The sequence below is a fragment of the Parasteatoda tepidariorum genome, chromosome 10, assembly GCF_043381705.1.
Source record: "Parasteatoda tepidariorum isolate YZ-2023 chromosome 10, CAS_Ptep_4.0, whole genome shotgun sequence".
Taxonomy (NCBI): Eukaryota; Metazoa; Arthropoda; class Arachnida; order Araneae; family Theridiidae; genus Parasteatoda; species Parasteatoda tepidariorum.
Window position 1 is genome coordinate 61,308,082 of NC_092213.1, and position 25,831 is coordinate 61,333,912.

Below are 25,831 nucleotides of genomic sequence, written 5' to 3' on the forward strand. Positions count from 1 at the left end.
ACTTTCGAAAAACAACATCCTTCACGAAGCTAAAAATAGACAGCTAAAAGCAAATATTACTTAACATCCAATGACGTTTATTTCCTAAATAAACACGAAAGAATCATGTGAACATACAACGTGAGAATCGTACAATACCGTTTAAAATTGCAATAATTGAACAATCGCAAATATTTACCTGGCCAAATCCTTCAACATTTTCCAATATACAAGGTGGTCGTCCACCGCCCAGCGGTAATATTGGTGCACGAAACATATCCGATTTAACAATTAAAGAAAACGATTATTGTCTTAAACGATTAAAGAAAACGATTATTGTCTCAGTATTTGCTAGATAAACAGAATGAAGACTGACACAACGCCAGAGTAAAAATTCGACAACCGATTATGCCAATAAAAATGTCTATATCACAAAATCATTTAGTTGTAAAAGTTCCGAATGGAAGATATAAAAGAATGAAAGAGAAATAAGCAAGCGCATTTGTCGTTTAATGGTAACAGCTGCATACGACAGAACTGTTCTATCAGACGGGAGGTCTATGTTTATACACGTTTTCAAGATGGTATATATGACGTATTTATATTTTGTGTTACGTAAATGGCAACGCAAACGAATTATTACACATTTCAGTTACTGGTATAATCGAATGAATGCCGCGTACTAGTGCAACTGTACATAAGTTTTAATGTACTAATAAAACACCAACAACATTGTAATAAAAACAAATTTCCCCGATGAAATATGCCTAGAAACGTAAACACACAAAAATATTTCATGTAAGAATTTTAGTTATTTATAATTCTGATTTATTAGCTCTTTAATACTCATCGATTTTCAGAGCACTTCTAAAAATAGTCCATTAGTTAAAAGATTTTTCTTTATTTACAATTGACGACATTGAACATTTGTTTTTATCTGTTGGCATAAAATCCTCTTTATTTTGCCATATAATAATATTTAAATTATATTTTTTTACTACAGTTTGATGCCAGGAAGAAAAAGGTAAAACAATTTTTGTTATTTGCATATAAGTACAGTTTTGAGTAACATAGTGTTAGGCCTTTTTCTTTTTATTCTAAGCATTTAACTTTTTTTTAAATGTTAATGTAGTGAAGCAAGTGATATAAGTACCAAAACTGAAATGCTAGCTTGATTTTTTTATTGTAATAATATGTTTCATGAAAATTGTTAAGTTTCCTTTCATAAATTTATGTTTTAAATGTTACAACAACAACAAAAAAAAAATAATAATAATAATTTATACATTTAAAATTGTTTTTTAAACTGTTTTCTGGGGTCAAAATGAATCATGTGGTCACAAGTGACAAAAGTAAATTGTTAGTTGATTATGTAAAGTAATAAGATTAAAAATAAATTTAAACATGTATCTAAGTAATAATAATTAAAAACAAAAGGGTATTTAGTTTTGAACAACAAATTTTAATCGTTTCTGGTATTTCAACAAACAGAAAAAGGAATATCGATATAACAGTTGGGCTGAAAAGTTCGTAGGCTAACATAGAAAAAAAAAATTTTTTTTCATAAGATTTGATTTTATTATTCAATATAGTTTCCTTCAAGTTCGATACAACGGTTATAGCGGTCATGTAGTTTTTTGATACCATTTTTATAGTACGATTTGCCTTTCGCCTCAAAATAGGCCTTAGTTTCAGCGATTACTTTTTCATCGGCTCTAAATTTCTTTCCCGCGAGCATTCTCTTGAGGTCTGAGAACAGGAAAAAGTCGCTGGGGGCCAGATCTGAAGAATACGGTGGATGCGGAAGCAATTCGAAGCCCAATTCATATAATTTTGCCACCGTTTTCATTGACTTGTGACACGGTGCATTGTCTTGATGAAACAGCACTTTCTTCTTCTTCAAACGGGGTCGTTTATCAGCGATTTCGTCCTTCAAACGCTCCAATAACGCTATGTAATAGTCGCTGTTGATGGTTTTTCCCTTTTCAAGATAGTCGATGAATATTATACCATGCGCATCCCAAAATACTGATGCCATAACTTTGTCAACTGTTGCGTCTTTCCACGGTTTGGAGTTGGTTCATCTCGTGAAGTCCACTCAGCTGAATGTCGATTGGACTCTGGTGTGAAATGATGGAGGCATGTTTCATCCATTGTCACATATCGACGCATAAATTCGGGTTTATTACGATTAAACAGTTTCAAACACAGCTCAGAATCATCAATTCATTGTTGTTTTTGGTCGATTGTGAGCTCGCGCGGCACTCACTTTGCATAGAGCTTTCGCATACCCAAATATTCATTCACGATATGTCCAACATGTTCCTTGGACATATCGTTCCTTGTTCGATAACTTTAGAGTCTCAGATATCTCTATCAACTTCACTTTACGGTTATCTAAAATTATTTTGAGGACTTTTTTGATGTTTTCGTCGGTAACAGCCTCTTTGGGGCGCCCACTGCGTGCATCATCGTCGGTGCTCATTTCGCCTCCTTTAAACTTTCCAAATCACTTCTCAACTGTTGATTTTCCTGGTGCAGAGTCCGAATAATGTTTATCAAGCCAAGTCTTGGCTTCAGCAGTATTTCTTTCGCTAAATAGCAATGCTTTATTAACACACGAAATTCCTTTTTATCCATTGTATTTAATCTAACAAAAGTTGCTTCACTAAAAATACTATATCTCACAAATTAATAGTTCGATTTATACACGCGTCTTTCGAAGGTTAGAACTAACTAGAAATCCTATGGATTTAAAAATAGTAGCGCCATCTATGTGGCAGCCTACGAACTTTTCTGCCCACCTGTTATATTTAATAGAAATCTAAAGAATTTCATAAACTTTCTGCATGTTTGTAAAACTTACTTTTTCGTTCAACTAATCATATATAGTTACAGATAAGGCCAATTATGAACTCAAATTTACTGTTAATAAATAATAGGAATAAGCATACTTAATTTGATTGACTTTCTATCAACAATTAAATTACGATCAAAAAAGCGAAAAAAATTTAAAATTCCTTGAAGTTTTTTTTCCTAAACAGTTAAGCACAGAATTTGCGAGCATATTAAACACGTAGAAAAAATTTAATCAAATGAAACAAACTCAAAATTAATCTTTTCGCTCAAAAATCCCCAACATTATAAATTTCCATTTAAAAAAAAATCACCAACTATATGTTAGTCGAAGTTGAAGTAAGTGATTTCGAACAACGTTTCTCAAGTCAAGGACCGATTTTGCGACAAAGGAATACTTCCGCTTTTTCGCAGACGACAAAAAAGACCTTGAAACTCGTTGCCTTTTTACCCACATCTCAGCAGACGAACTGAAATAGGGATTGAACAGAATAGAACAAATCATCATTTTGCTAGCAAGGTTATACAGCAGCAATGACATACTTTTACTTCAAGGTGGTGCAGCATTAACCCGACGACATTACTTCTTTCCTTTGTTTTGGCTCACTTTCACTCATTAATTTGTCTGGAGCTTTTCCAAAGCAGTGCGGTTTCTAATCAATGAAAAACTACAAAGCTTTAGTTATAACTGAGTGTAAAAATAGGTGCCGCGCGTGAATCTCATAAAGGTAGTGATTTAAATCATAGATGAGTAACATCATAAAAAGGTCATCAGTATTATAAGCTGTATTTTGAAACTAAGGTCAAAAATAGCAACTACTTATGAGAAATAATGCAAAAGTTGGGCAGAATTGCAGACAGTAAAACTTTTAGAATGAAGAAATAAGAGAGATCCAGAAACAATTCAAGATCAAGATTATTTGCGAATGTTAAAATATAGGCAAACCCTGCATCTTAATTTCTAATCTTCTGTGTAACAAACTAAATGTTTATAAAGTTTCATAAATTTCCTTTCTAATGTCATACAACTTATAAATTACTGTAATAATACATCAATTCATAACACAAATTAGTTTAATTAGTAAAAAGTTCTTTATTTTAAAAGGAGTAACGGTACATGGCATTCATAAAAAGATGAATTTTTATCAACATTGAAATAAATCCAAGAAATAAATTGTGAGAAATTAAAATATTTAAAATAAATCGTAATTTACTTTGCAAAACGTATTTTTGTCTTCATTAAAAAAACAATATCTTCGACATCTAAACATTTCATAGAAATATTATAAAACAAACTACAAAATTATTATGAAGAACTTCAAAATCCAATTTAAAACAATAAAAGAAAACAATAAACTCATCAAGTCATCAATCTAACTCAGTGTTTCCCAAACTTATGACTTTGTGTACCCTTTCAAGTCACGCTGTGTACCACCAACAAAAAAATGAATGTATTTTCTGCTATAAAAAAATTGCACAAAAGTTGAAACTCACAACTAGCTGTTGACACCACTAATTATTAACATGCAAAAAATAGCCAATAGAAAAATACGTAATCGTAAATTTTCATGGCTAGCTTTTTTTTCAAATAAAAATTTTTGAAATTTTTGTTTGTTGCAAGATATTTTGAATAAGAACGCATACCTCTGCTAAACTGCTCCCGTACCCCTGGAGGTACGCGTACCACACTTTGGGAAACACTTATCTAAATGATAGTTAAGCTCTTTGTCGTAAAGAGTGACGCTAAAACCGTTTGGGCGGGCAAGTCTGTTGCCATTTGGGCGTGCATCGATAAAAAGAAAGAAAATAACGTCTATTTATATATTCTAGCATTAGAATTAAAAATATATAAAAGCCGGAGCACAACCCCCCTTCTAAGATTACAAGTTTTCACTCAATATTTTGTAATAAAACTTACAATAAAAATAAATAAAAAATTGTGTTGAAATTAAACAAAAACTCAAAAAAATGTGATTTTAAGCAAGCTGAAACATTTCCTTGGTGGAAACTGCTACCAAATCATCCCCCGAAGAGAAAATACATGTCCCTATTACCGACCAATAGGGAAAATTCTTCATAATAAAAATAATAAAGCGAATAATAAAATAAAATAAATGGTGAAAAAGAATTTAAAAAAATACCGTTAAATGCGAGATAAATAATTTACTGGTAAACAATTTCTATTATTATTAATCATTTTAATTTTTAAATAATTCGAATCATGAAGTTAAAATTGATTATCATTTTGTGAAATTCCGATAATTAGGACCCGATTAAGTCCGACGAATCAAGTGAGATAATGACGTTTTTTGTCGAACGTTTAAGTACGTCACTTTTTGTAAGTTTTTAAAACAAATTTTATATTATTAATTACATTTAAAATGATCGTTATCATAATGTTGTTCAGTTGCGTTTCTTCTGATGAAGTTGGATTTAGTCACGTTGTAAATTTTTAAATATATTAGTAGCAATATTTAGGTATTTTCGGAGAAGAAAGTACTAGACAGCCGATAAATAACCTTAGAACGATGAATATTCAAATCGGTACCTTTTCGGTTTGTCTAGAGCAGTGGTTACCAACTGACGGCCCGCGAAGCCTTTTTTTGTGGCCCGCGAACTAAAATATATTAGTTTCATTTTTTTGCGGACAATTTTCGTAAAAAATCTTGATGGGTTTAAAATATTTTTCTTTCGTTAAAAAAAAAGCCTAATTTCTTCGTTTCTGTGAAATTTAACATACCAACGGTGCAAAAAAATTTATTTCTCAGGTAAAAATCTACTTCGTATTTTGATTTGTAATTCAATACTTTCGTTTTGTACAACTTGATAAAAATCTGACAGTAATATTTAATGTTCCTTCAAACGTAAAACAGCTCTACATAAAATTTTGATAAAGTTGCGGCCCGCCAGTTGACTGGTGTTTTTAATTGCGGCCCACGGCCGCATGTAAGTCGGAAACCTCTGGTCTAGAGCAAAAAAATTCATTTTGCTTTACCTTTTTTTGTTACTTTTTTTATTTTATAAACGTTCACGTTGTTCAGTGTTTAAAAAAGAAAATTTTAAAAAAAATTGGCTGGTCTTCTCTTTTTTAAACTACTTTTTGCTTGAGACCGGCGAATCGATAAAACCGGTACTTTTTGGTTAACCAGGTGAAAGCAAAAAGTTGCAGCCAACTTTTTTTTCTTAATTTTTATTTCATTTATTTTAAACTCATAAAAATTAACTAAAATAAAAATAATTTTTTTTAAAAATATAGGTGAATTTCCTTGCACCCGTCTAACTGACAAGTATCCTCAAATAAAGAATTAACATAATTATTTGCAGAAAAAAATGCTAAGTGCCTGTAAGTAGGAGAAAATGCTTAATTGTCAGTTATTTGCTGAATTGCGAACGAAAGAAAACATCCGTTATTTATTCGAAAATTTTCGTGACCGCTAGACACCCTGAATTTTTTGACAAATTTGATAGTTTTTACCATCACACAGTTAAAGCTTTGTTAATTTAATTGATAAGGTAAAGAAGTAACCTCGTGGCTCTAGCTAATCACGTGCTTCAAATGAATGACGTCATAGCAATGCTTTATTTTTATTTACTTAAACGTAAGAAGACGAAAAATTTGAGAGAACAGCACTGACATAAAAGGAAGCATATGAATAAAAAAGCAAATTAAGCATGATGATGATTTGAGTTTTTCGATTAGTTTAATAGATAGAAGCATCACAAAGAAGGGGTCTGTCCAGACATTTTGCTAAAGGTCCGTTTTTGAAAAATTGTGAAAAAATTACTCGTAATATGTGAATATAAAATAAACGTTAAGTCACATTCTTTCAACCAGGGTCCTGCTTTTATGAATTTGTGCAAATAGGGACCTGTTATTGCAAAAAACTTCTTCAAGGAGTTTTTAAATTGTAAATAGATACAAGATTATGCTCAACACTGTAAAACTATAATTAAAAAAATTAAATTTTCAAAAATAAACAGCAATTGCTGCTTCTAAATTAGAGATGCAACATACTGATATTTGGTATATACCCTATACTGCTGAACGCAGAATATTCATTTCGGACGAATATAGGAAGAAGCGTCTGCCGAAGACAAAACATAATTCGTTTACATCCATCTTTATTTTTTTTCCCCTTGGGAAGGGTTTATTCAATTACAAAACAATAACGAAAATAAACAAATTTGTGAAGGGTCCGATTAAAAGTAAAATCATTCTGTGAAGGGTCCGTTAACGGACCCAAATTTCTTCTAAACAGACCCCTGCAAAGTGCAGACAAAGTTAATTTGATACATAAGGTAAAGCAGAATCCTAGTGTTCCCAACCAATCACATACTTAAAATGAATGACGTCATTGCAACTAACTAAAAGCTATCGAAAATCCCAATGAAATAATAAATTTTTAGTATTTTTAAAATGTTTAAGAAGGTTAAGAAATGTTAAGAATGAGAATCACTTAGAAGGAAAAGAAAACACCCCATCCAGTACTTCAAAGTGATCAATATTCAGTTGCCCATGGTTACAATCCCGAAAATAGGAAAACCAAATAAACCTTGAAACATTTCTCTAAATCATTACACGGTTTCCCAATAGAAATTCTATTTAATATAACACTACTACTTCACAAACTAAATACCGAATTCGTGTACACATTTCTTTCCTTTAAGATATGATAATTTGTTGCCATTTGTGCTTATTCTATATTCGATATTTATGCCATAAATAGAACTACGATAAAGAAACAAACACTAATGGAAAATAGTGGTCAGGCAAATGGAACTAGAAAAGTAATAATAACTTATTAATAACTTTTCCAAAAGAATAGTTAGTTACCAAAAAGAACAAATACACTTTTAATATGCGTAGCATAGAACCAAAATTTATCTGAAATCTTAACATAACTACCCCGATAAAAAGACATAGTTAAAATTTTAAAATTCACACTATTAATTTTCATTTATTTATTTTGAAATCATTGAAAAAATCGATGTTTATGTGAAGATTAACGCGAACAGAAAAATAAAAAATTTTGATAAACTGAAATGTAAATTGTGCAAAGGTCCCTCAAAGACAACACCTCTAAAAGAAAATTAAAAATTATGTAGCAAAAACCCATGAAAAACATTTATTTACTACGCAGATCGGCTGATAAATAACACCGTTACATAGCTTTATGTTGCAAAAGACTAGAAGCTGAATGTTAAATCAATGGTTAATTTTAAATGAACGATTGGAAGGGGTCAAAGAGGAAGAAAGTAACAAACTCTTCCAGTTTTTATTTTATAGAAAAAACGCATATTCACCATTCAAACATTTGTCTGCCTCTTTTTTAACGTAAAACATTAGTTTAATTTAAAAAAAATTCTAAAAAAAAAATACATTAGTCAATAAAAATTAGTAATTAAGAAATATAAAAACACATTAACAAGAAAAATAAAACCGCGTAACAAGAAAAATAAAACCGCGTAACAAGAAAAATAAAACAGTGATTGTGAATTTTCGATAGATCGAAACAGGGTTTATAAAATTTTAATTCATATAAATTTGTACATGCCCTTCCGGTCATTTAAAAATTCAAAAGTTCAGAATTTTGAACCCAACCGAGAAGAAAAGAAACTCTTAGATCAAGCATTAAAACAAACTGCCTCCGTGAAAGACTTTTTGACGAAACTAACCCGTAAAGGTGTTACATGGAGAGGAAAAACATGAAAACCTCCTACGGTTAGTCCGACGGCAAGGGGATTCTAACGCCGGAATTTGAACCAGAGTCACTTCATTTGGGAAGAGTGCCAAATGTTGAGTTAAAAAAAATGCATTTTTCTTTTAAGTTTAAAAAATAAATAACTAAATAATTAGGGAGGAAGCTGCGATTTTCTTTGACATGCGTCAGGCTGGATTTTAAGACCCCTCTATGTACATAAGAATTAATCACCCGAAACACCAATTTACAGAATAAGGATTAATTTTGTCGATAATGTCTTACATGATAAATACTTAAACGAAAACTTATAAAATAAATAAAATTGGTAAATATTTAAAAAATCGAGCTGTAGATCAATAAGAGATCAATTTATTCAAATTTTAAAAAAAAGAATAATAATATAATAATAATAATTATTATTTTTTAAAGAAATTTTTGACTTTTTTTTAAAAATATTTTAAGTTAATTGATGAAATTATTATGTAACACAAATTATGTTTATATGCTAAGTTCTTTCTTAAAAAGATTTTTAAATTGAAAATAGAGAACAATCTTTAAATATATATCTTGTTTAATAATGTGGTCATTTAATTTTTTTAATTTTAAGTTAGACTCAAACTTAGTCTTTTGTGAGATCAAAAAGAAAAGGATCTAGCGGGTTTTTACTTAACAGCAGTAGAACTTTAATACAAATTATAGACAAAACCAGAACGTCCTTCATAATAAGTTGTTTCAGTTATCAAATTCACACTAAGCAGTTTTTTGTATTTAGATAAAGTAAAAATTTGTAGACTTCTAAGTTTTACAAAATACTTTCTGGCAAATGGCCAAGAATAAACGTCTGAAAGCAGCAATTATTTTTTTGTTTATAAAAAAGAAAAACAAGATTAATTTGTAAGTGAATTACCTGATTACTTTAACTAATATATAATACTTTATAACTTAATAATATACTTAATAATTAATACTTATATACTTTAATTAATAGAAAAAATAATTTTATTAAACATTTTTATTAAAAATTATTTGCTTTCTTAAGATTGCTTATAAGCATATAATTTAAATTGCTAATAAGCATATAATTTTTAATAAAAATAATTAAGCATACATTCACTTCCAACTAAAAAACTTTTTTTTCGTTTGCAACTTTTTTGTGAATCACATGGAAGATTAAAATTTAAACGCTTAGATTATAAATGGCATATTCCAATCAACTTCAAATTGAGATAAATGTAGGACAGTATGCTCCTGTCACCTTAAGAAATATGAATAAAATAACATAACTGAAACTCTCAAATTTTGTCTGGAGTCAAAATTAATGACATATATTTATCTCAAATTCAAGGTCATCTGGATTCAGGTCATCTATATTCTGTGTGCCTAAATTTAAGTAGTAACTTATAATCAAGTTTAGAACAAGAAAGTTGAAACATTTAATGAAATAAAGAATAATTAATGCAAAAAAATCTTATAATAATATAACATTTAGATGGATTTCACTTAATGAGACGGATGCAGTTATATTCTTGTAACTAAAACTGTAATATCTTTCTCAGTGAAAGTTTTTTTAAAATAAAAAAAATCTTATTATTTGATTTTATTCAGTTTTATAACATACTTTGAAAAATTTTATTTTATAATTGGTTGATTTCATAAATACGATTATCAAGTTAAAACAATAACTATAAATTTGAAACTATATTAGAACATTAAAAATTGTTTTGTAATAATACATAATAAAAGTATGTGGAAGATTCAAAATTAGAGAAAGTGGAAATGTATGAAAACATCGTATAAAAACAGGCTAAACAAAACAAATATCAAAATTTATTTATAGATTTTTTAATATAAACTTTTGAAATGATAAAACAAGTTGTATGGAGTGATGCCTTATAACTTAATATAGTAGGTAAACAAAAGATTACAATAATAGAAAAACTCAACTGACCAATTTCATAAAAAAGAAAATCTGAATTTATCACAAAGTAGCTTTTTTTATGCCATATAGAATAATTTTCATTTAAAATTGTATATACTTGAAGATTCAGAAATATAATTACAGCATTAAAATAAAATGTGGTTTGTAAATAAAGTTTTAAAATTAGAGATTGGTTGAATTTTTTCTAACATCACGAGTTTAGTAAAAAATTTCATATTATACTATTGCATTTTGAAAAATTCGAAAGAATGATAAAAAAATTTTAATATGTCATTTCAAAAGTGTTGTCATCTATAACAAATCTAGTTCCAATGTAATTTAGTTGATTGAAGCTTGTTAACACAGAATTTTACAATAAATTTTAAAACCATGAAAATTTATATAAAACTTTAATCTTATAATACAATGCTGAGTAAATTTTTTTATTTTATGATGTCTCTTTAAGAAACATTATTTGATTTAAAGCAATAATTTTTAAAAAAAATATCAGTTAATTTAAATTAACCAACATTAGCTCTAGCCAAAAAATCTTATACTGAGGTCATCTTCTACTTTGAGTTTCTGTACTTCGATTTCAACAGAGCCGAAAAAGATAGCTAATATGAATATTTCAGACAGAGCAAAACAGGGTTAAATCAAGAGGTAAAAAGGCCTATAGTGTTTTTTCCCCCACAAATTAGGCAAATTTCATGATACATTCAGTCGTAATACAACTTATTTAAAAAAAATATTAAATTCCATTTAAGTGTGTTTTACAGAATTATTAAAAAAGAAAAACTGCAACTGGAAGTTTCTTAAGTTTTAATAAAAATCTTAATTTTCACTCCTTTAAAATAAGTGGTTGAATTTTTATGTTATTAGTACTAAAGATAAAACTGCTTTAACTGTTAAGTTTTTATAATGAAAAAGCACATGGTTAAATTACAAATATTAAATACTTTTTGATGAGTCAAATTCTATTTCTACATATTATATTTCTTCAGTTCTAAAGATTAATATGAATAGCAACGAACTAAAATACACATAGATTTATTTTCAATTTTAACACTTAACATTTGAGAGAAAAGAAAAAAAATTCTTGATACTTAAAATAAGTTAATATAATAATCGAAACAGGTAGAAATATAAATAAACACTACTAATAAACTATGANGGATTTGAACCTGAGTCATCTCATTTGTGAAGAGTCCCAAATGTTAAGTTAAAAAACGAATCATATTTTTTTTAATTTAAAAAATAAATAACTAAATAATTAGGGAGGCAGCTGCAATTTTCTTTCACATGCGTCAAGCTGGATTTAAAGACCCCTATATATACGTAAGAATTAATCACCTGAAACACCAATTTACAGAATGAGGATTAATTTTGTCGATAATTTCTTACATTATAAAGACTCAAAAGAGAACTTATGAAATAAATAAATTTAGTAAATATTTAAAAATTCGAGCTATAGGAAACCAATAGCAATAGCAAATAGCAAAATTAGCAATAGGAGACCAATTTATTCAAATTTTAAAAAAAATATTATTTTTTAAAGAAATTTCTGCCTTTTTTAAAAAAATTTTCTAAGTTAATTGGCGTAATTATTATGCAACATAAATTATGTTTATATGCTAATTTTCTTTTTAAATAGATTTTTAAATTGAAAATAGAGAGCAATATTTAAATATATTTCTTGTTTGATAATTTGGTCTTATAATTTTTTTAATTTTAAGTTAGACTCAAACTTAGTCTTTTGTGAGATCAAAAAGAAAAGGATCCAGCGGGTTTTTACTTAACAGCAGTAAAACTTTTAATACAAATTGTAGACAAAACCAGAACGACCTTCATAATAAGTTGTTTCAGTTATCATATTCGCACTAAGCAGTTTCTTGTATTTAGATAAAGTAAAAATTTGTCGACTTCTTAGTTTTACAAAATACTTTCTGGCAAATGGCCAGGAATAAACGTCTGAAAGCAGCAATTATTTTTGCTTAACAAAAGAAAAACAAGATTAATTTTTAACTGAATTACTTGATTACTTTAACTAATAATTATAACAAATTCTTAATTAATAGAAAAAATAATTTTATTAAAAAATATATGCTTTCTGAAGACTGCTTATTAAGAAAGTATATAATTTTTAATAAAAATAATTAGGCATACATTTACTTCCAATCGGAGTTGGCCGTCGATTACAGTAATTGATTACAACTGTCATTGATTACAGATAATTACAGCTACGTAATGTAATTACGTAGTACTTGTAATTTAATTACTTGTAATTACGATTACAAGTAATCAACATTTTTGATCACATCAGAGTAGAACAAAAATGTAATCAATTACATTTGCCAATTACAGTAATCAATTACTTGTTATCATGATTACAAATTTTGATTACAACTGCAATCATGATTACAATACTCAATTACAGTAATCAATTACTATAATCAATTACTTGTAATCGTGATTACAAGTGAAGACAGTAATCACGATTACTTGTAATCGTGATTACAAGCAATCATAATACATGATTACATGTAATCATGATTACATGTAATTATGATTACATGTAATTTAAATACACTATTACAAGACTAATGTATTCTTATAAATGATCATATTTTACAGTAGATAGTATAATGTATCTTATAATGATACATTTTATACGTATTTTCATGTTTTACATTTTGTACATATTTGTATATGTACAAATGAATGTAACTAAAATGTATGTAAATATGATTTCATCTAGTGCATATGTACATACACTTATATTGTAAGTATAATATATATGTACGTATGTATATAGCTAATAATTACATATGTATGTGCAAACAATGTAGATATGTACCTTCATACACAATGAATATATGCACTTTATACAAATATTTGCGTATGTTAAATGTATATCCATGTTCATGTACGCATGTATACACAAATACTTGTTGCTTGTACAAACATACATAAATTGTCTGTACAATGTATGTCCCATGCATGCATGTACAGTTTATTTATGAACAGTATAATATAGGGATACATGTACTGATACGCAAGTCCAATGTATGGATGTACATATACACAATATATTCATGCTCAACGTATGTATCCAAATATGCATAATACATTTGTGTACGATTGTACATACATTGGGCATATTTATATTTTACATATATTCATACATACATTCGACATGCATGTATTGTACAGATCTTACATACATTCGACATGCAAAACATATGTACATACACACATTTGAGATGCATATATTGTAGAGATGTATATACAGATAGTGTACAAATGTGTGTTCAGATAATGTATATATGATGTAAGGAACATTACTTGTAATCTTGTAACTACAAGTAAATTACAATAAGTACACGATTACAAGTAAGTACTTAAATTACTTATAATCATGTAATATGATTACAAGTAATCAAAATTACTTGTAATCATGATTACATGTAATCATATATTTTGATTACTTGCAATCATGATAACCCGTAATCGTTTTTGTTGTGATTACTTGTAATCACAATTACTTGGAATCATGATTACAGTTGTAATCAAAATTTTGATTACAACTGTAATCAAAATTACAAGTAACTGATTACTGTAATCAATATTGTAATCATAATTACAGCTGTAATCAAAATTTTTGAAAATTGTAATCATGATTACAAGTAATTGATTACTGTAATCGACTATTGTAATAACGATTACAGTTGTAATCAAAGTTGTAATCACAATTACAAGTAATTGATTATTGTAATCAAAAAATGTAATCGATTACATTTCTGTCCAACTCTGCTTCCAATTAATAAACTTTTGCAACTTTTTTGTGAATCACATTAAAGTTTAAAATTTAAACGCTTAGAATATAAATCTCAAATCAATCAACCTCAAATTTTGAGATAAATGTGACAGTATGCTCCTGTCACCTAAAGAAATATGAATAAAATAACAACCAAAACTCCAATATTGTCTGGAGTCAAAATTAATGACATATATTTATCTCAAATTCAAGGTCATCTGGAATCTGTCGTTTGTATTCTGTGCGCCTAAATTTAAGTAGTAACCTATAATCAAGTTTAGAACAAGAAAGTTGCAAAAAACATTTAATGAAATAAACAATAATTAAGGCCAAAAAAAAATATATCTTAATGTAACATATAGGATGAATTTTACTTAATGAGATCGCTGGAGTTATATTCTTGTAACTAAAACATTAGTGTCTTTTTCATTGCAACATTTGTGTTTTTTTTATTTAATAAAAAAATCGTATTATTTGATTTTAATCACTTTTATAAGATTGGTTGAATTTTATAAATGGAATTATAATTCAAATATTATTAAGTTAAACAGTAACTATAAATTTGAAGCTATATTAGAACATTAAAAATTATTTTGTAATAATATATAATAAAAGTATATGGAAGATTCAAAATTAGCGAAAGTGGAAGTGTATCATTGTATGAAAACATTGTATAAAAACAGACTAAACAAAACAAATATCTAAAAAATTAATTTTATAGACTTTTTAAAATAAACTTTTGAAATGATAAAATAAGTTGTGAGGAGTGATGTCTTCAATAGGTAGACAAAAGATTACAATAATAGAAAAACTCAACTGACCAATTTCATAAAAATGAAAATCTGAATTTATCATAAAGCAGCTTTTTTATGCCATATAGAATAATTTTCATTTAAAATTGTATATACTTGAAGATTGAAAAATATATTTACAGCATTAAAATAAAATGTGGTTTGTAAATAAAGTTTTAAAATTAGAGATTGGTTGAATTTTTTCTAACATCACGAGTTTAGTAAAAAATTTCATATTATACTATTGCATTTTGAAAAATTCGAAAGAATGATAAAAAAATTTTAATATGTCATTTCAAAAGTGTTGTCATCTATAACAAATCTAGTTCCAATGTAATTTAGTTGATTGAAGCTTGTTAACACAGAATTTTACAATAAATTTTAAAACCATGAAAATTTATATAAAACTTTAATCTTATACGTATTACAATGCTGTGTAAATTTTTTTATTTTATGATTTCTCTTTAGAAACATTATTTGATTTAAATCAATAATTTTTTAAAAAATTATCAGTTGATTTAAATTAACTAACATTAGCTCTAGCCAAGAAGTCTTATACCTGAGGTCATCTTCTACTTTGAGTTTCCGTACTTCGATTTCATACAGTATAACAGAGCCGAAAAAGCCAGCTTATATGAATATTTTAGACAGAGCAAAATAGGGTTAAATCAAGAGGTAAAGAGGCTTACAGTGTTTCTCCCCCTCCCCACAAATTAGCCAAATTTCCTGATACATTCAGTCATAATACAATTAATTTTAAAAAAAATATTAAATTCTATTTAAGTGTGCTTCACAGAATAATTAAATAAGAAAAAGTGCAACTAGAAGTTTTTATAAAAATCTTAATTTTCCCTCCTTTAAAATAGGTAGTTGAATTTTTATGTTACTCATACTAAAGATTAAACTGCTTTAACTGTTAAGTTTTCATAATGAAAAAGCACATGGTTAAATTACAAATATTAAATACATTTTGATGAGTCAAATTCTATTTCTACAGATTATACTTCTTCAGTTCTTAAGTTTTATATGAATAGCAAAGAACTAAAATACACACAGATTTATTTTCAATTTTAACACTTAACATTTGAGAGAAAAGAAAAAAAATTCTTGATACCTAAAATAAGTTAATATAATAATCGAAACAGGTGGAAATATAAATAAACACTACTAATAAACTATGACATTTGTCAGTGACTATCAGTGATATTTTTCGATGGGTGAAAGCAAAACTATTTAGTGGAAAAAACTAGTAACTTAACTTTTTCACAACTTGTAATAGTACCAGAAACCCCAGATAATTTTTAATTGTTTCATAGGTGGCATCAGATAGTCAGTTGGAAAGACCAAACTCTTTAGAGACAAAGATTACAAAAGTTTTTTATAGTTTTTAACCATTTAAAAAGTGATAGAGCATTAACAAAAAAAAAAACAACAAAAAACATTTGAATAATTATAACTTTTTAATAATTTTTAAATAAAAATATATAAAAACAATATTTCATATCTTAGTTTTTAATCCAAAAAGGAAAATTAATGTTAGAAATTTCAACTTTTTAATATATAAAGGACTGTACAAAAACTTAGATTTAAATTCAACACATTGAAACTCTACAATTATATTCACACTAAGTTTTAAAAATAAACTAATTAGGTAATAAAAATAAATTTCAAAATAGCAGTAGAAATAAAAAAAAATAAAAAGTTTTAAAATAATAGCAACAATTGAGTCACTAGATTAAAACAGGAAGATTAAAAATCACACCCAACTATTTTATATATGAAAGGGGAAAAATTTTCCCAAGCATGAGGATAATTCATTGAACTGGCATAAAGGTAAAATATGTTGAAAGAAAGTTAAATGAATTATGTGAAAACCAGCTTTACATTGCAGAGAGAAAAATCAGAAAGCTGTTTGAATACATATTTTTTGATATTTATAATTAATTACAGCTTGAAAATTTAAACACTTAAAAAAATTCTTTTAACATGTTCAACTACTTAACTCCTCAAATAATTTCTTAATGGGAAAGCATGAGAGTGGAAAAAGAATAGAACAAATAAATGGAAAATACATATCTACTCAAATCATGTAAAATTAAATAAAAAAGCATATGGAACTATTTTACACAAAAAAAAAAAAAAAAATTCGTACTTATTTAAAATCCTTTAGTCTATGTGCGCAGGGTGCAAAGAAAATAGAACACTAAGAATAACTTTTGATCTAATGATCCAATCATCACAGACTCAATCTGAATGGCTTAAAATGGGTTACCTCATATATGTTAATTAATTAGTACAGACTATATTTCAAGTATACCAGACACAAAAAATAATTTCTCTGAATAAACAAACCTTTCTTCTTACTGATTTGAATTTATGACCCTCAAATTAGTAGTCGCAATCTGGAAAATATGGTCCCAATTATTAAGGAATAGTTGAAAGTTTGGATACCTTAATTTTAAATTAACTTTTTGCTTATTTTATTGTAACTTAACAACTTTTTAAACAGACTAAGAAAAAAAATTGCACTGTTATGAAATTCCTTTTTCTAAAGATAATTCCACTCAAAAAATAATTTTTCATATTTATTTATTACATTCTTTATTAATCGACAGAAAATTTTTATTTACAAACTATATAGATATTTTTACATCATCTTGAAGAATATAACTTTATATAGCAAGACACAAAATTTGAAAGAAATTAATCAAATAGTTCCAGAGAAATTAAATTTTAAATGTATGACTTATTGAAAATTTGATTTTTTAGAAATTGTGTGACTAATTTTGCATTTTGCCTAGTAAATTTACAAATTTCTAAAATTATGTAAAAATTTCTTCAAACTTACAATTAAATTTTTTTTTTGACTATCAGTAAACAAAAGAAAATAAATTATGAAAATTTTTTTGATAGCAATTATCTTATGGTAAATGAATTTAATAATTTTGTTCAAAAAATTTTTGATTTTTTTTTAAAAAAACTTTTCTCCTGACTAAACTATGGGGACCATATTTTCTAGATTGCGTTACCCAATATCCTATTTTAAAAGTCAAAAATCTAAATCTGTCAAAAAAGGGTATGTTTATTCAAAGACAGTTCATTTCCATGTCTGATTTTGTTAATTAATCGGAATATCTAAGATGAGAACCTTGAACAATTAAGATTGAGTCTAAGTACAAAAAAACTCATCATTAAATCAAAATTTATTCTGGGTATTCGACTTTCTTTTTGCACACTGTACATTAACTATCAACAAAACTGTTAAGCTTTATTCATAAATTGTGATTAAAGAGAACAAAATAATAAAATAAAACTACAAAATAATGTAGAAATATGAAATACATAGATATGACTAAAGTTTAGAAAGTCAGAAGAATTTAATGTAGGAATCGTAATTAGGGTTCACACCAGCAATAAAAATTTGGGTCCAACAGGACCACCAAGGTAGCCATTTAGTGGTCCATAAAACTTAAAAGGGTAAACTTGAGGGGGGGGAAAAATCGAATTTTACAATTACATAATTCATGTTATATTACACATCAAAAATTAATTGCCATCTATAACACCCTAAAACTGATTAGGTTCTTCACCCCATAATGATTGAAGATTAGTATTTATTAAAATTAAGTAATAAAAAGCTAAAATAATAACAGTAAATAGATTTAACATAGAGCTTAAAGGGCTAAGAACAAATAAATAAATGATGAAAACAGAGAAGGGAAGAACAAACAAAATATGTTTAAAAAAAATTATCTATAAATTATAAAATTTTAACTACAGTCAATTCTAAAAGGTCAGAAAATATTATTCTATTGAGGAATAATTATGCTGTCATACACGAACACAAAGAACAGGAAATTTCAGGAAATAAATCTCAAATATTTTTGATCAGTCATTTTCAGTTATTCCATTTGAATACTAAACATTTGAATTCCATACCATGCATAGTATGAAAAGTAGTACATGCATAGTACAATAAAATTAGTACAACAAATTTTCTGTAATGCATGAAATTTGATGCAAAAAAGACTATTCTTAGTTACTGTTTTATAAATCCCAAGCATATTTCAAGGTGACAAATTTGTCACCCATGCTTATAATTTTAGCGACATTTGTTAAACATTTAACAATAATTGTTGGCATACTGGTATGAACCCTAACCATAATTTTTTAAAAATACATAATTTCTTTGCAATATAATTTATGAACAAAATAATAATACTGTTTAAAATCAGAGCAATCACTTGAAAGAGAGGCTTTCCCCATTCCTTTTAAAAGAAGGGGGGAAAGCAGGAAAATGTTTAATACTAAGAATTGTTTCTTCCGTTTGACACATTAAAACTAGCAATGAAGTTTCGAAATTTTTCAAGCATAGACTGAAGAATTCATTAAAGAACAATCGTTTTGATTACATATGTGTGATATTTGGCTATCATAGCATCAGAGAATTAAGACAAAACATTATTGTGATGAAATAAAAGCAAAGTCTAGTAAAAATATTTCTCTTTTGAATAAAATTGTAGCTAAATACATTATGCAAATTAAAAAATGACAAATCAAGAAAAAAATTAGAAAGTGAGGTGGAAAAAGTGAGGTTAGTGAGACAATGAAATTCTTTTTTTCTCTAAATTTGAAAGTAGCTAATTTACCAAAGAGTTAGGAAATCTCTGATGATAAACATTTTATATCAATAAATGCCTATTTTATTTCACATGCATTAAAAAAATATATTATTGTGTTAGATTTACTTAAATAAATGGAAATATAAGTTTTTAACTTTCAGTGCAAATTAATAAACTTTATAACGATATTACTAATTATTTTTATTTAATGGCCCACTAGCTAAAAATGTCACCAGCTACCACCTACTTTCAAAGTATGTATATAAACTATTTTATAAGAATTTAAGTACAATATATACATTATACAATACATACATCGTACAATATATACATCATACAATATATACATATATGCTAGTTATGGAAGATTGATGGAATGCAGTGTTTAATAGCAGCCAAATGCAGTGTTTAAAAGAAGGAAAATTCAAACAGGTTTATTATGTACTCCTGGTAATAAACTTTAACAGTTTTACAAAATAAGTAAGATGTTAAAATAAAGATTGTTGTTGTTAATTTACGTCGCACTAGAGCTGCACAATGGGCTATTGGCGACGGTCTGGGAAACATCCCGGAGGATGATCCGAGGACATGCCATCACAATTTTGATCCTCTGCGGAGGGGATGGCACCCCCGCTTCGGTAGCTTGACGGCCTGCGCGCGAAGTCGAGCACTTTGGGGGTAGCATAGTTTAACGAGGACCCATACCGCACACCCTCGGTCCCTACGCAGACTGATCCAAGTGGTCACCCACTCGCACACTGACCGTAGCCAGTGATGCTTGACTTCGGTGATCTGCTGGGAACCGTGTCTTAACGATCAGTCCACTGTGGGACGTAAAAATAAAGAAAATGGAAGGAAATGAACAAAGTAAAAGATTGAAAGATTATTAAGGAGATTTAGGATTATAGAATGGTTGGAGGGAAAAGAAACCTTCTTAGCAATTAGTTCAAGAGAAGTTTTGATGTCATTAAAAGAAGTTGTAGAAAAATTGTGACATATTCTAAATGAACACCACACTAATTTTTTGGAATTGAAGTTTTTTTTCATTTGTTAAGCAATAAACATTCAGGTAAATGCTTTTTTTTCATATTTTGCTGACAGCTGGAAAAAAAATTAATTCTTAAAATGCACATATCGATTTATACTTTGCAATGTCTTTGCAGACCCTCCCTGCAGCAACAGGCCCAAATGAGGGGAGTCCCAGGTTCCCAGTTCAGACACCCTGGTCAGGAGACCAGAGTTAACTAGGACACACTCATAGCATTCATTTAAAAAACTAAAATTTAAAGGGAAAAAAAGTCATAGCAACAATCCTAAATTACCAAAATCAATTACAGTACAAAGGATTAAAATTTAAAAATCTGCTAAAATAGTCCCAACACCTTGATCTCACCAAAATTGAATTTAAGCAAATTTAATCAGTTAACCCTTTATATCTCAACATCTCTGATTTTAATAAAAATTACTCATACATTAGAATACATCATTCTAAGCATGTAAAAAATAATTTACAACATAAAATTAAACAAATTATCGGAAAAATATTGATTGTTGCATTTCTGCAACATTATGCAAAATGACAAAAAAGTGCTTGTTGCATTCCTGCAAGATTGTGAAAAATGGCACTAAGATTGAAAGATTCAAAAATTTTAATTCATATCAAAATTTTTAAAACAATTGTTACTTTTCCTGTAACAAAGTCCAACACCACATTTCTCACAAATAGTTTTGTGCAAATCCTTAGCATTTTGGGTATTTGCATCTGATTCTTTTGTTAGCCCAATTTCTTCTTGGCGCACTGGTTTTGGCCGACAATCGCCGAAAATCGCCGAAATCGTCCTTCAAAATTTGTTGGGGCAAAGACATAGGCTTTTTGTGCATGTTGCAGACATGCAGCAAGGTGATATAAAGGGTTAAGTTTAAATCTAACATTTCAATAAAAAATTGAACTGCCTCAGTACAAGGTACTTTAGAATAAACTTGATTAAGACAATAATATAAAGTTTGTTTTAAGGATGGTAAATTATCTGGTAAATTACTATTGAGAATTATTGTAAATTTACCAATATAAGGTATAATCTTTCATCCAGTATAAATAATATAGAAAAACGTTAGGCAAATATATCATGAAACTATTGAACTGCCAAAATAAATAGTTGAAATAATGACAAATAATTTTTTCCCAGAAATACACAAGAGGAACATTGTAAAGCGGGAATGAGTTCATCACAGTAAAATCTAATGCCGCAGCCACAGTTTAACAGTGCCAATTTCGTATGTGGTACTTTTAAAGACATGACTGTGAACCTACTTAGAGGCAAAAAAGAGGAAATGGTAGAAGTCATAGGGGTGTTGTATACTAACGAATAAATCAAATAATATTATTACACTTAATTATAATCTTAAAATAAAACTGCAGATAGTTTATTAAAAGAATTAAAATAATAGCAAATGAGTGAACTTGAGTGTGCAGTCATTCGCTTTTCCACGAATGACCATAAAGTTACAACAAAAGGTAAACAAGAGAAAAATAACGCAGCGCAAATTGATGCAGTCGATTCACAAATCATATATTTATATATATATATATATATATCATTCTAAGTAGCCCCAAAATAGACTACACAAAACTTTAATGAGCTATTTAATAGGACAAAGGCAGAATATATGAAATTCCATGCTAACATCAAAAGGTATAGAAACATAAACGAAACATAAACACCACAAACATAATTTCTATTTTATGAATAGATAACATCTATTCATAAAACTTCACTCTGTTATACAATTGATTCAATGATATTTCTGCATTTCTCTTCCATTTTACCAAGGCACTACTCATGGTATTCATTTACCTAGCATCAAAACAACTTATATTTCTTCAATTATTTTCATTTTTGATCCTTAAGGAATATTGTATTATCAATAACAATATTTTTCAAACAAGTTATTCGTAAATCGTATGAACTTGTAATGTAATGTGTGGATTAAGAAAACAGCAAATAATAAAATGCAAAATTTGAAAACTGGACTACTTTGTTGTAGCTAAAAATGATGCCTAGTTAAAAAATCATACAAATAATTAAAAAACAATTTTTTTAAAAAATGCAATTGATTTTGAATAAAAAAACCATCCCCAAATAAAAAATTCTAAATGAATTACAACTATTATGCATAGAAATTTGTACTTATTTGAATAAGTGTGACATGGGTGTCATAAGTTGATAGGTATATGTCCCTCTCAATGATTAGAAATCTCTAAAAGTCCCCCCTATTCTTAGAAATCTCTAAAATATTGAGATATTTTAAACGAGTAAAGGAAATTTTTATGAATCATTATTAAGTTCAAAGTTAAAAGCAAGAAAGAGATTAAAAAAAAAAGCACCATCTTTTTGCAAATATTTAGCAGACATAAGGATTTTTTCTTCTCATGTGAGAAATGTAGCTATTATGACTGAGTATTTTAACTTCATCCCCCTCAAAAATTGGAGCCCTACAATGCTTTTAAAGTGTGCAGTATACATGTGCAGCATACTTTCAGTCAGCACTTTTCTGTAATTCATATCAGCATGACTGAGTAATTTAGAAAAATCGTATCTTGTGAACAAAGTTTTGTTAATACATGCGTTAAACAAAATAAATTTATAATAAAATTTCTCTGGTGAAATGTTGAGCAAAAATTTTTTCTCCCTTCTAAATAAAATTTACTTTTTAACATTAACAACAGATTGAAAACAAATAAAATGAACTGCAAAATATTTGATTATAACTTTCCAATCATAGAGAAATATATGAATAATACATTGAAACACTAAACCACAAACTTTTAAGTAACAATAAAAAAAAATAGAAATTTTCCAGCAGCGACCACATAAAAAATATGCACAACTGTATTTATAGAAATAATTAAAAAGACGAAAACTTACAGTACCACCAGCAGCTCCACGATATGATGCAACACTAGCACTAGGTTGTGGTACATCCGACAAAAGACCAGCACGAGCAGAATGAAACATCATACTAGCAGCACCTTCAGTTTCGATGATATTCGTTGATACGGCAGGACTCTGTTTAATGGCAGGGACTGTTTTGTTTATGATTTCCTCATCTTCTGCAGGAGGGTTGTCATTCTGTATTGGCATTTTATTGCAAAATCATCAAAAATTTCTGAAATGTTGAAAAAGTAATTTATTAATTAATCAAAAATTTCTGAAATGTTGAAAAAGTAATTTATTAATTATAACTAAAAGTAAATATTAAATGTGAATACAAAAGTAAACTTTATAACCATACTATCATTGATTAACAAGAAATATAAGTTAATAAATAATTTTGAAGATTTCTTAACGGTATCTGCACCAAAATAATTGGCAAAGTTTAGGCGATGGCTCGCAATAAACTAAAAAGACTTCACAGAAAATTATACATATACTGCTCTTATACTTGGAATAAATTACATAAAGACTTGCAAAGAGGTAGCTACAAGTTTTAACCTTTGAGTTTACCTAATTTGCTTTGTTTCTGAAAATCCATTATTTGGACATCGCCAAACCTTCAGGACTATTTAAGTACAGGTACCAATATGGAAATCTTTTTCTAATCATATCAGAAGAAGTACTGTCAATAAATTACTATTAATAAATGTTTTTTACATCATATCTTTATATGCATGAAACATAAAGGCACCAAAGTATGAGTTATAAAATTTGAATACTAAATTATACCTCAAGAAATATAGCTGTAAAGAAATTTACTTTAAATAAAGATTTTCGTATCAGTACCTGCTTTAAAATAATCATCCAACTTTCAGGCAATCACACAATCAAAACTAAAAAAAATAGTTCTCATAAGAGGACAAACTGGGTATAACTCATAGCCACCCCTAGGTGAATTAACAAATATTTATTTTTTTCTAATTATGAAAGGGTAAAAATTGATTGGGATTGTCCGCAGTGCAAACAGATGCCAATACAGATTACAAACAGATACCAATACATTATTCCATTTTATAAAATCACAAAATGTTTTTATAAAGAATTTTTTGAAAGGAAATTAATATAAATTTGTCAGATTTATTGGGTTAAGAATTTATTTAAAAAAATCACAAAAATAATTCAAATGAATTTCAGTAGCAGAACAAATCTATTCTTTTAGTAAAATGCTCTTATTTCATACAGATGTCACATTTATCTTAACAATAAATTTATAACATCAACTAAATAATTCTTTTTACTACGATTTCAAGCAAAAAATATGTGAGTAAAAATGAATATAAAACTAAATTATTTACTTAAACTTATAAATTGTTTTGTAGAAAACAGATTATTGAAACATTCATTATGATTAATTCTACGATGTCTAAAAATGCAAAGGAAAATAAATAAAATATTTACTAAAATGAATCCGAAACTAAACATAACGATACAAATTAAATATGCAATCATGCAAAACAATAGCAAGGAGATAATGCACAGACGATACTGTATAAAATAACGGGAAATATAAAATAGGTTCTAACTCCATACATTAACTACTTTAAACTTACAAGGTCTGGTATACAATAAGTAATAAAAATTAATAGTTATTTCCAACAAGTTGTTGTGTTGCGCATAACAACTACGACTGGTTTTAAAATATATGCACAATTCATATAAAAAATAGAGTTGCAATTTTAAATTCGTTATTTTTATTATATCAATTTCAGTTGTCGTATATTAAAATTTAATATTATTGCGTTTTCCTTACACAAAATATAAACAGAGTAACGATAGGTGAGCAGACGGATAAAAACAAATTTGCGCGGTGGCAACCAAAAGCCGAATGACATCAGTCAAAGTCGCAGTGAAGTCTTTTATTTCTTAATGATTTTAAACAGTCATTCTCGCTGCGTGCAAATGTTTCGCATATGCAAATTCAAAGATGCAAACAAGAACCTATGGATGGTTGCCCGTGTAAAGTTAAGTGCAGATGAAGCTGGAGGGAGGATCAAAATTCGCCGCAAGACTTCCGAATTACTACTTCCGACTGATTTTTACCCCTTAGCTTGAAAAAACATGCCCTCCAATATTATTATTGCTTTTTAGAAGGCTTGTTATCATTTACATTCAACCAACGAGCAATTCACGAGTTTTTTTGGGGGAAATATA

At 27.8% G+C, this 25,831-nt stretch overlaps 1 protein-coding gene across 2 annotated transcripts in view; it reads right to left on the reverse strand.

The window, feature by feature from the left end:
• LOC107451281 (S-adenosylhomocysteine hydrolase-like protein 1) overlaps positions 1–25,525 on the reverse strand; it is a 223,292-nt gene extending 197,767 nt beyond the window's left edge. Inside the window, exons 1-2 of one of the 2 annotated variants that reach the window (XM_016067330.3) lie at positions 25,431–25,525; positions 23,612–23,852 (exon numbers count right to left, since the gene is read on the reverse strand). In XM_016067330.3, coding sequence (XP_015922816.1) covers positions 23,612–23,827 — 216 coding nt within the window. In that variant the 5' untranslated portion in view covers positions 23,828–23,852; positions 25,431–25,525. Of the gene's footprint in view, positions 1–23,611; positions 23,853–25,230 lie in introns of both variants that reach the window. The other variant, XM_016067331.3, reaches the window with a different exon arrangement.
• Between the last annotated feature and the right edge of the window lie 306 nt (positions 25,526–25,831).